The sequence below is a fragment of the Calonectris borealis genome, chromosome 22 (assembly GCF_964195595.1).
Source record: "Calonectris borealis chromosome 22, bCalBor7.hap1.2, whole genome shotgun sequence".
NCBI classification, from domain to species: domain Eukaryota; kingdom Metazoa; phylum Chordata; class Aves; order Procellariiformes; family Procellariidae; genus Calonectris; species Calonectris borealis.
Genome location: NC_134333.1, coordinates 638,496 through 650,291, shown reverse-complemented (window position 1 = coordinate 650,291; position 11,796 = coordinate 638,496). Strand labels below are relative to the sequence as shown.

General features: G+C 42.9%; 1 protein-coding gene and 1 long non-coding RNA gene across 2 annotated transcripts; one reads left to right on the top strand and one right to left on the bottom strand.

The window, feature by feature from the left end:
• The first annotated feature begins 717 nt into the window (after nt 1-717).
• LOC142092061 (olfactory receptor 6F1-like) lies at nt 718-3,816 on the top strand. The gene has a single exon (XM_075171798.1). It carries the CDS (start codon nt 2,383-2,385, stop codon nt 3,343-3,345), a length of 963 nt encoding a protein of 320 aa, XP_075027899.1. The 5' UTR covers nt 718-2,382; the 3' UTR covers nt 3,346-3,816.
• Nucleotides 3,817-6,980: 3,164 nt separating this feature from the next.
• LOC142092060 (uncharacterized) lies at nt 6,981-10,022 on the bottom strand. The gene is made up of 3 exons (XR_012676946.1): nt 9,819-10,022; nt 9,341-9,622; nt 6,981-7,222 (listed from the first exon to the last, which is right to left on the bottom strand). It is a non-coding gene; the product is annotated as an uncharacterized LOC142092060 (long non-coding RNA).
• Between the last annotated feature and the right edge of the window lie 1,774 nt (nt 10,023-11,796).

Here is an 11,796-nt window from a genome sequence, read left to right as displayed (position 1 = left end):
TGCATCGATTCTGAACAACAGTTGATCCATGATATGATACTATGACTTGTGCATAGCAAAGCAGACAAAATAAAGGACTAAAACATCTGTCTGAAAAATTGATAGATGCCTGCTCAGTATTAAGCAATACATATTAAGCAGTGCATAAAATCTATAAAACAACAATATTACCAATGGAACAAAAATGAACATGCTAGAAAGTAGGCCTCACAGCTAGGCAAGCGAAAAATGGAAAGGACAGTCCGTCTTGAGACGCCTAAATAAAGTCAAAGCAATGGAAGGAAAGGAGCTACCTACAAAACCTCTGAAACATTCAGATCCACTACAATGTAGATGGTCATTCACCTCACAGAATGTTGTCCTTATCAAGTTGCACAGGACAGGAGTTAGAGGGCCTGACCATTTCACACAGCTTTGATTCAGTCTCGGATAGGCACATGTTTAACTGACGAAAGTCTTACTTGCTCAATAAACTTGCAACTTTCAGCTAAAAACTATGGGCTTATGGGTCTTAAGGTATCAAGATTTTAACAATAAGGATAGATGACACTTCTTCCTAAGAAGTGTTTTGCGTTGGTTCAACAGAAGTCTTCAGAGGAGGTTATGGTGTTCAAAAGAGCCCAAGATAAAGAGGCACCAAACTCCTTTACACGATAGAAAATACCAGCTAGGTACATTACAGTATTTTCAGTCAAGCTGAAATGTATTTACCTCAATTTTCTTCAACAAGTGCTCAAAATTTAAACCACAGATGGGATCCATCCCATTTAATTTTTGCTACCTAGAAGTCAGACATATCGTGTTAGGTATTGGCTCCACTGTTAATCAATGAAGTAGTTCCCCAGATTGTTCTGGAGAATGATTAATCTACCAAGGTAGATTTCTAAAGAGGTCAAATGAAACATGTTCTCAAAGTTCCTGTTTTTTCCAATAATTCTAGAGAACCACATGTAACTGTACCAGATATGGGCAAGCAAGTTTTAGATGGCTAAAAATAGGTGAGAATAATTTAAACCCTCACTTTTAGGGATATTACTGAATCCAGGTCAACTGTATACATTTATAAAAGATCACATACTGATTATTGCTTTAGTCATATTTGCTGCAAATCAGAACTTACAGTAGAAATAATGACAAACCTTGAAGATAAATATTAAATAACTAGTGGGTTTCAGAAATACTCTGCTTTTTCACAGAGATATTTGTGATTTCAGAAGAAAAATACTGGGTTTGCACTTATTGTTGTCTCTCACCATGATGTAGAGCTTTTCAATACTATGAAAGTGAAAGCTAAAGTCTCTCTAATTCTGTTTGCCTCTGTTTTGTCTCTCTGACACTGTACATACCTTCATTTTTCTCTTCCTTTATCCATCCCTGTGCATGTAAAGCCCTGAAATTGTAGCTGACCTTTCTTCAAGAAGGAGGTCCTCCTGAGATCTCTTCCAATCTGAATTATTCTTATTTTATGTGTATATACTACCTCTTTACCTTTCTATCTATCCCTTCATATTGATGCAAGGCTTTTTGTGTGTGTGTGTGTGCATTACACCCATCTTTATTCTTTGCTATCTATTTTCCATTTATTTCTGAGCTTATGTGTCTATTCTGTCTATATAACTATTCATCCATCCTGTATATCCTGCAGTGCCTCTCTTTCTTCTTCCCTCTTCTGTATATAGCTCATTATCATATTATTCTCCACTCAGTTGATTGACTCAATTTCTAGATGTCAATCTTTCTGCCATCATTCCTTGCTTTGCCTGTCCAAGGACACAGGGTGGGATTCATCTATCCAACCTGGCCTCCATCTATCAGAAACATACAGATCTTGCTTGTTTTCTGTGTTATATTGAAATGTGCCAGACTTAAAATTACGTCAGGGAAAAAAAAAGTTATCTATGTATAGACAACTGAATAAAACATCAGATGCCTTATTTTCAAAACTCTAAAGTGTATGCAGATGAATCCCAGTTAAAATATTGAGCATTTTTCAAAAATCAGACTTTTTAAAATACGTGTCAAGTTAATTGTCTCAAAGAATGAAGTGACAGGATGGACCCTCCATTTCTTTTGGAATTCTCTTCCTATTTAGTACTGTGATTATTGGTGGTCATGCTCATAGCAGTCTATTTATAAGAGGGAAAAACTATTTTTTCTTGGAATAGTTTAAAAAGAAAAAAAAAAAGAAAAAAAAAAGAAAAAAAGAAAAAAGAGAAAAAAAGCAAAAAGAAGAAAAGCTTGACTTTCCTTGCATATTTCAAGGAATATTTTTTTCAGTATATTTTTGGGTAATCTGGGTTATGAATTCTGATATGTAAGGCAGAAAGTAAGTAGCAATGCAGTGAACAAAGCTCTGTTTTTTTATTGTCTTTTGTTACTTAGATGAGTCTTTCGTCTGATGTTCAGAGAGGAAACCATAGTGGCACACATGTATTCATCCTCCTGGGTTTTCCTGGCCATCAGTATCTGAAAATGTCTTTGTTCATGCTTTTTTTCATCATGTACATCTTGGCACTCTTGGGAAACTTCTCCATCACGGTCTTAGTGAGAAGCCATCCACAACTTCATACCCCCATGTACTTTTTCCTCTGCAACCTCTCCTTCCTGGAGATCTGGTACACCACAGCTTATGTCCCCAAAGCTCTAGCAGTCGTCTTGGGTAGAGACCCAACCATTTCCTTTGACAATTGCCTTCTACAGATGTACTTTGTTTTCTCTTTGGGCTGCACAGAGTATATTCTCCTGGCTGCCATGGCATATGACCGTTGTTTGGCAATCTGTTTCCCCTTACATTATAACTCCATCATGACTCGCACCCTTTTAACTCAACTTGTCTTTGGATCATGGTTTTGTGGTTTCTTGTCCATAACCATACCCATATATATGATCAGCACATTGCCTTTCTGTGGCCCTAATGTTATTAATCACTTTTTTTGTGACGCAGCTGCATGGATCATGCTCTCTTGCACAGATACGAGCCTGTTTGAGTTAGTGGCTTTCATAATTGCAGTCATTGTCATCCTTGGCTCATGCACAATAACCCTGCTCTCCTATATTTACATCATCTCTCCCATACTGAGAATCCCATCAGCTATAGACCAAAAAAGGACCTTTTCCACTTGCTCTTCCCATTTCACTGTTGTGATTATTTGGTATGGTTCCACCATTCCACCATTTTTCTCTGACGTCAGACCTTCCCTAAAGGACACAGTAGATTTGACTAAAGCTGTCCATGTACTTAACACTATTGTCACACCTTTGCTGAATCCTTTCATTTATTCTCTGAGGAACAAAGAGGTGAAAAAAGCTTTGAAAAGAACACTGCAGTTCAAGTCCTGGGCTTGAACTGGGATTCTCACTCAAAAGATGATATTATGTTTCAGGGGTTTTTTTGTTACTTTAAATACTGAGTTTACCTTGGAGATATGAGTGAGGTTGGAGCACATACTACAGAAAATTATTTGGACAAAGTGTGGACCTGGGAGTCATGGATTTCATCGCCAGCTGTATCATAGGTTTTCTTGCTTTGCACCTCCACTTCCTGCATTTTTAAAATCTGGACATCACACAAACCACTGTTGTCTGGTTCTCTGAGAATTAGGTGTAAAAATGTATAGATAAGCCCTTGGAATTATTATTTGTTCCACCTGATTTCAGAAATCTGCATGAGGAATTTCACCCTCTGAGTCTCCTTTAATAGCTGTAAGTAAGTGACAGGCACCTCCAAAAACCCATCTGAGACTTCAGAGTTCGTTCATCTGAGAGGTGGACCCTTGGAAAGGACCCACATGACCAAGACGCTAATTTTGATGTGTCTACTTTGATGTTTCTACAAAGACTGCATGCAGGCCTTCATGTCCACTTTTATTCCAGATATGGGGATTGGTTCTACTTGGGCATAGAACATATAGCCTTCATTTAAAATTTCCTTGGGCTTCTAAGGATATACCCATGCTATGTAACTAAACAGTGCCAGGGAGTAGCCCTGGGCACAGGAACGTGATCTTCTATGTTGCAGAATCATTAGAAAGATCCCTGTCATAGCATTGGGTTATGCCACCCACTATTATTGCAAGCATTCTTTGTTACTTTAGAGGCATTTTTATCAGCCAGAAACTATTTCTGTAGATGGCTTGCATGTGTCTTCTATGACTTGCTTCCTCCGTGTCTCTCTCTTTCTTCTCCTCTCTCAGTCCTGTTCGTTTGTTTGTTTGGTTGTTTTTTTCCCTATGTATGTTCTGATATCTGCAATGACAGCCTCTTACCTGCAAAATTTTAAGTGTTTTTAAAGGAAACGTTAAAAAACCCTGCCTTGCTCTGTGCTCATTAAAAGGATCTCGTCTTCATGATCCATATGACATGGTTACTAAAACACACTTGTTTGAAGAAGCAATTATTGAAGAGAAAACATTGTCTGTCATTATGTGCTTACTCACTAGCACACCTGCCATAAAATGAAATGTTCGACTGTCCATTTAGTACCTGCAGTTCTATGAAGAATTATGGAAAACTCATTTTGACTCCCTGTGATTCTACAACCACTCAAAGAACTGGTGCTGACTCACCAAGACCAGAAAATCTATGGGAGAATGGGCAAGCTGCTCAATGGATTAAGGATAACAGCAGAACCACATGACTTTTCGTGTAAATTGATCTCATCATGAGCTACTACAATGGAAGATAGGCAGGAAACAGACTTCAGCAGTCATCTCAGTGTGGGTAATTATTCAGAAATTCAGTAAGTCATGGGAACAGAATGAACAGGTCTTGTATCAAATCTACATCACAGATGAGGTAAGAGAAGTGCAATAGCACCCCAGGTTTTAGGTGGTCCTCTCTGTCATACAATTCCTGGTAGACAAAATGTTAGGGAGGGGCAGAAGGAAAGACAGGAGAGGCAACAGTGAGCAGCCATTAACTCCTAGGCCTCAGTGACAAAGAACATCACTCCTAGCCTACCCATGACCTACTCCGTCCAGTATCGGAGCCACGGCACCATCACATGTTCACATATTGGTGCAGGCCTGGCTTTCTGCCCCCATCTCACACTACAACCAATCTTCCTTCCTTCCTTGTTCCTTCCTTCCTTCCTTCCGTCCTTCCTTCCTTCCTTCCTTCCTTCCTTCCTTCCTTCCTTCCTCTCTTTTTCTTTCTTCCTTTCTTCTATAACCTAAAATCATCTGCGGCTTCATCTCCCACTGTTTTCACTTCTCTCTTTAGGTCAGAAACCCAAAAATAGATATCAAGTAATTTAAGACATCCCAGGGATGTCTTAAGGGAAGCCGAACTCCTACTGATTAACTGACTGCACCACAGTAAAAGAAATGGAACATTCAGTGTTTGATTCACCACATCACCTGTAAAAGGGGCGAGGGAAGTCCTAGTATAGGTGTGCTTCTGTCTCTCCAGTAGAGATTTCTGAAGAAAGAAGAGAGAAATCCCATAGCACACTTAGCGGGATGGGGGTGAGGGCATCTAGCTTAAAAAGTGACAGCAACATCTCTGCAAAAGGGATCGCAAGGAAATGCAAAGAACTAATGAATAAATATGAGCCTTTGCACCCTGCAATCACATTCTATGTATTCCCTGTTGTTGAAGAAGAAACTGCTGGAGACATCCTCAAGTCCTTCCCCAAGAGACCTCCAGAACACTGCAAGCAAAGGTGCTGAATGTGAGAATTAGGCCCTGGGATTAAGTCAGGAGAACAAATGAACGTCTCACAACAGGCCTGTATGTGCTGCTCTTGCTTTGATGATGTGTCTTTCTCTATGTGCTGTGATCTGTTGACCAGGTCCATGTGTGTACAGTGGAAAAGGTGCTTCCTCCCTCTGTCCCCATATATGGACACATTTCTGCTGCTAAAAGGCATTCTGTGCCTTGAGATTTACTAGGGTAGTCCAGGGGTTGGTTGCCCCTTTGCTAAGAGATGAGAAGTCTGAAGAACACAGCATTAATGACCACTTTCTCCTCTGTGGCAGGCTAACTTCTTCTCTCTTTCTGTGCATCAGTTTCCCATTCTGGGCAGTAAGAAAACACAAAGCTGCCACGGCTGGCACAGCACTGCATGAATATCCCATCTGCACCACACACACAGCAACACGCATCGGGGTAATGAGGCGATGTGACTAATGAAGCAGGTAGTACTGGGATTCACTCTCTACACTTTCTTAGCATTCTCTAGGGTAGCTTTCCCTCCAATTATTCCTTCTTCCTTTGCCGGTCTACAGACAAAGGGTATTTGGATTTGCTTTGTTTTGTTTTTGCTTTCTTTGGACTGTGGGTGTTTTGGTTGTCAGCTGGGCTTTCCCTTCAGTGCAGGGAGTACCTATGGGACCAGTTGGGATCACAGACCTGACATTTGGGGGGAGCACAATTAACCCTACACCCATAATGGGGCCAACCCTTAAATACCAACTCCTCCTACCTTAAACTCCTCCTTAAATACCTCCTTAAATAAAAACTTAAACTCCTCCTTAAATACCAACTCCTCCTCCTTGACAGCAATCACAATGAGATGGCAGAGCATGTGGAAAAGGCCTTTTTCCTGCTTGCTGAATACTGGATGTGTGTGACAGTGTGGACGATGTAGGCATAGGAAAAGGCAGTTACTGATAAGGTGCCAGGTAATATTAGAACACTTGTCACCAGCATTACTTTCTCAATGAGGCCGGTGTCTGTGCAGGAGAGCTGGAGCAGTGGCGCTATGTCACAGTGGAAGTGACTGGTGACATTGGGCCCAGAATGGCAAATGGAGTATAATTGTGAGTGGGGAGAACACCAAGAAGAAACTCACCACCCAGCAGCCAGCACCAGCTGGAGACAGAACCTATTGTTCATGAAGGTAGCATCATGCAAAGTAACAGTCAAAGGACATGACAGCTACATGGAAGAAAGTACAGATTCCCAGGATGAAGAAGAGGGCTAACTGAAGAAAACATCCAGAGAGGGAAATTGTTTTTGCTCCTGTGAGGAGGCTGTAGAGTGTCCTTGGCATGAAGGTAGAAGTGAAGCAGATTTCCATGAGGGAGAAATTCCTGAGAAAGAAATACATGGGGATGTGGAGGCGTTGGTCCACCACTGTGATGGTGATGACAGCGATGTTTCCAAGGAGGATTAGGAGGAAGGCAACAAAGAGAATGGCAAATAGGATGATCTCCAAAAAGCGATTGCTAGTGAGTCCCAAGAGAATGAACTCCACTGTTGTCTGATTCATCTCTGAAAGCTGATAGATAGTTAAAAAGAAGATGTTAAAGATGTTCCAAGAAGCAGAAATGAAAGCCTAATCAGGCGGTACATGTGGTGGTCCTAACTGGAAGACTATTGTAATCCAAAGAGTGAGTGATCTGCGTAACAGTTGACCTGAGTAGCACCTGCCTGTGCTGCACATATGACTTGGCCACAGGACAAACTTAGCAGGCAAATCGTAACGAAGCGGCCTTTAGGCAACTCCCACTTGGCATCAGTGATGATGCCACCAGCATGTTCTTGTCCTCATCTTAAAGTGAAGCAGCATGTTCTCATGTGGATATCCTTTTGCTGGATAGTGGAAGTAATGAGTAGCATTTTTTAACTCTTAAGAAAATCTCGTAAGAGCTCTAAATACCATAACGTGTGGGAATTACTCCACAGACAGGATCAGCGTCTGTGCCTTGGCTAGAAATCCATCCAATGTTTCACAACTGAAAGTTCTCTCCATTAACTGGAAAAGTCACTTGCCCATTGATGATGTCTCTCTTGTCTTCAGTCATCCCAAACAGAGGAACACCAATAACTGAAGCACAGCCATCGATCCTGCAAATTATGTTGTGTCCCCCATTACCTGTTTCTGACACGGAATACATCAGTTGGGCCTTCTTTCTCTAGCTCCACATTTTATACTTCCAGTTAGTCCTACACTTCACGTCTGTCTTCCAGCTTAGGGAATAATTAGGCACTGAACTTTGCTGACAACACTGCTGGGGCACATCGCTTTCATGGGCAGGTTTCGGGGAGAGCTGGTTCGTAGAATCATGGAATAAGAGTAAGAGAACCCTTGAGGTTGGAGAGGACCTCTGGAGGTCATCTTAGTCCAATCCCTCTGATCAAGCAGGTCACCTAGAACATCTTGCCCAGGACCATGTCCAGTTGGGTTTTGAATATCTCCAAGAAGAGAGACTCTACAGGCCCTTTTGGAAACCTGTTCCAGACTCAAGTCACCCTCAGAAGAAGGGTGTTCTGTCTTATGTTCAGACAGAATCTCCTGTGTTTCTGTTGGTGCCCATTGTCTTTGGTCCTGTCACTAGGCACCACTGAGAAAAGCCTGGCTCTGTCCCCTTTGCACCCTCCCTTCAGGTATTTATGTACATTGATGAGATCGCCTCTGAGCCTATATGTCACAATAATACAGCATAGCTCTACTCTGAGCAGCAGGGGATGCAAACCTATCTGCCACATTTCCCTGATGGGCAGCTACTGCCTTTATTTCATTCAGTTGGAAAAAAATCTGATTTCTTACAAGGAAAAGCCATATGCAGAATAAACCAGGGCTTTTTCTTTTTCCCCTACAAACTGGTAATTTATTCCCAAAATGGAATTTCACAGAACTGTCAAGACCAGAACTTTCTGCACATTTCCATTGCCTTTGGTGAATACTCTGCAGGGATTCTGTAATTTTTTTCCCTTCACAGTTAGTTCCTTAGTGTCAGTGAAGAATTGCATTCTAAATCCTTATAAACATATTCCTATTTTCTGCTTGCAAATGGCTGTTTTTTCTACAGGACCGAAAAGGAAAGCTGCTTTTGGTATGAAATCCTGGTTTGTAACAAGCCACAGCTAATACTGTATACAGACTTTGTTTTCATTTTCCGTAAAACCAGAATATTTTTGCACAAGTATGGGGGGAGAGAAGAGAAGGCAATCTGCTTTCAATTCAAACCCAGCCTTTCTCTTTTGCCTCAGTAATCTCCCTAGCATGAGACTAAGATCGAGCTGTGGTGAAAATCTGAAAGACAGAAATGCTGTAAGACAGCTATCAACAGTGCAGCATAGACTGTCTTCCCTCAGACCTGTCCCAACATGTGGGTAGTGTCTCTGAAGCTGTCTGCATTAAGATACATCAAAAGGGGTAAGCAAACATTTTCAGGTCATTTTCTCTTTCCTAGTGATACTCTCTTTCCTCTGTATATACACTGTCATTGGCAATGTGTGGAATTAGTCTTCAGTATTTTTGTCAGAACAAGTAAATACCTCCAGCAACCTGCTCTTTCTGGGATCCAACTTCACAAAAGCTCCTAGATGTCATTGTCAAGTTACAAGGCAATACAGTGTAGCTCTACTCAGAGGAGCAGGGCATCAAACCTACCTCCAACAGAAGACTCCAGCAACCTTCCCTTACAGGATTCCTGATGCCTGTGTTAGGGCAAGTGCTGGGATTCAAGAAGAAAGCAAAATCTCAAACCACCTTGAGCTTCTGGTCATTCAAAATAGAATAGTAATAATTAGCAGATTTGAGATTCTGTCACCGCGGGGCTCATTAAAAAGTTCTGGGAGTTCTTGGTGTGCTTCACTTCATTTGTGTGGATCAGGACTACGTGCAGATGCAGGAACCTCGTGATAACTGGAGCAGAACTAAGATGGGGATTTTCTGTGTAGGAAAAAGAAGAGACTTTATATTGCATTTGTCTTTACTTTACTTATATTGTAAGCGGAGCACGAGCACAGCCCCATGGCTTGAGGCAGGTAATATTTAGTCAAGTCTTAACTAGTTAGCTCAGCTCAGTCTGTAGTCAACGGAGAGAAGCAGAAAACCCTGGTGGGCAGTTCACCCGAGATGAACCTACCTTTGTGAGGTGCCGGTCCCACTTCAGGAGCGCCTCAAGGGATGCTGCTCTCTAGGGTATCCCAGATGACTGCACTGGGCTGGCAGACATGGCATAGGGCCATCCAGAGACACACAATCAGCTGGGGCCACGGTTGGTGGCCAGGTGTGTGTCCCACCACACAAGTAAGGCAGTAGCTGCCTAGGCTGAGGATACTAAATTGTATTTTTACATCCCTTGGTACTGCACTTCATCCGGAGGAGATCTCATCAAGGGAGTAGCAGGCAGGACTCCTCTCTTGTTGAAGCAATGGTCTAAAGGAGGGTCAGAAGTGGAAGATCCCCAAAGGCCTTATATCTCCAGCCTGATTTAAAGGCATTATGCTGACAAGCTCAGATGTAGACAAATGTTCTGTAGATGTGTGAAAACAGAGGAGAGGACTTCCTCCCAGGTGACTAGCTTAGGCTTAGGCAAAACAGATGTTTATCCTGCAGATAAACAAGTGAGTGACATTCAGTGCTGGGGTTCAGAACCAGCAGCGTTCTTCCAGGGCTAGGTGCAAGGGCCATAGCTGACCTGGGGTGTCTGGAGGAGGAATGCGTTCCTTTAAAACAAATGAGTTGCACAGGTGCTCCCTATTTCTTTAAGGGTCCATGATGTGGGGTCCCAAAATACTCTCTCTTCTTTGGTATAGAGTCTGGAATTCAGGGAAGTGCTGACATCATTGATCTCTGAGAGGGTCTTGCCTCTGGGCTGTCTCTGATGGTTGTTCTGTACACAGATATCTCCACTCCCACACCCCACTGGCCTCCACCACTGACCCAGTGACCAGAATGAAGCTGGGAGTTGTTTCAGGCTATTTATTAGCAGAGTTTCTCAAACTATGGCCACAACCCCTGGGAATGAACACCACGACCAGGATAACAAAATGTGAGAGAAACCAGCCTGAAGCCAGCAGTGGTCAACATGCTGAGGGAAGAGGAGTGAAAGAGGCTGGAACACATCTCCCTTCAGAGATGTCACATGTATAACATGGACACATACAACTCTGCTCATATCTACAGTCCCTGTTCTGGCAAAGGAGAGAAATCAGGATGTCCTCAGACATACTGTGGGTGTTTATCTCGGGGGCAAGGAGTACCACCACTGCAACTGTATCTGGTGCTGCAGATACTTACTCAGCAAGTGATGATTAAAGACTTAATTGGGAACCAGCAGCTCAGTTCTTCCAGGGAGTGGGAAAAAGTATTTGCATCTTCCTCAAGCAATCCATACTCAGTCACACCACTCTCTTTCAGCCATTGGAACAGCGGTAGGGAGCCCCTACACTGACTACCTCAGAGCTCAGCCTCTGCACCGTGTCTGCATACGTGCATGCCTGTGTAAGCATTGACTTGCAGAAGATCAAGTCCCCTCCAGCCTCCCCTTATAGTCAACAGGCAGAATTGTCTGTTGCCTCAGTGTGTGTAAGGCACAGCTGATGCAAGCTGCTTAGACTTGTCCAAGGATGAGATGAATTGTCCCCAGCAAGTGCCCAGCTCTCTTTCCTGGCCGCAAAGGCAGTCTAAGCATCCAGCTCACATGCGAACTTCTGCAGTGTCTGCAGACGTCTGAGGACAGATAAGCAGCAGCCGCTGGGAACGCCTGCGTGAGTGCCCACCTTTTCTCTGCAGATCCTCTCTGGCTGATCATCCACACTCTCTGCGCGCTCGGTGGCTTGCATGCAGGCAACTGGAGTGTCTCAGCAGCCAAAATCTGTGAGCACATTGAGTGGTTAAGGGTTAGCTCCTCTAGGATTAGGGGTATGGCAACACCAGCTCTCTTTGCCTCATTCTGGTCATTGAGTTGGCCAGCAGCCTTGTATGCTCCTCGTCTTCTTTCTTACCCCGCTCCTCACTTCATTCCTACAGGAACTACCCTTGGCTTCAAGCTCTGAAAGCAAAAGTAAGCTACGAGTCTCCAAGCTTCAAACTCATAGGTACTGGAGACAACGCTGTTT

What these genes read in the sequence shown, in the direction of transcription:
- LOC142092061 (XM_075171798.1), top strand. Translation starts at nt 2,383, where the DNA reads ATGAGTCTTTCGTCTGATGTTCAGAGAGGAAACCATAGTGGCACACAT.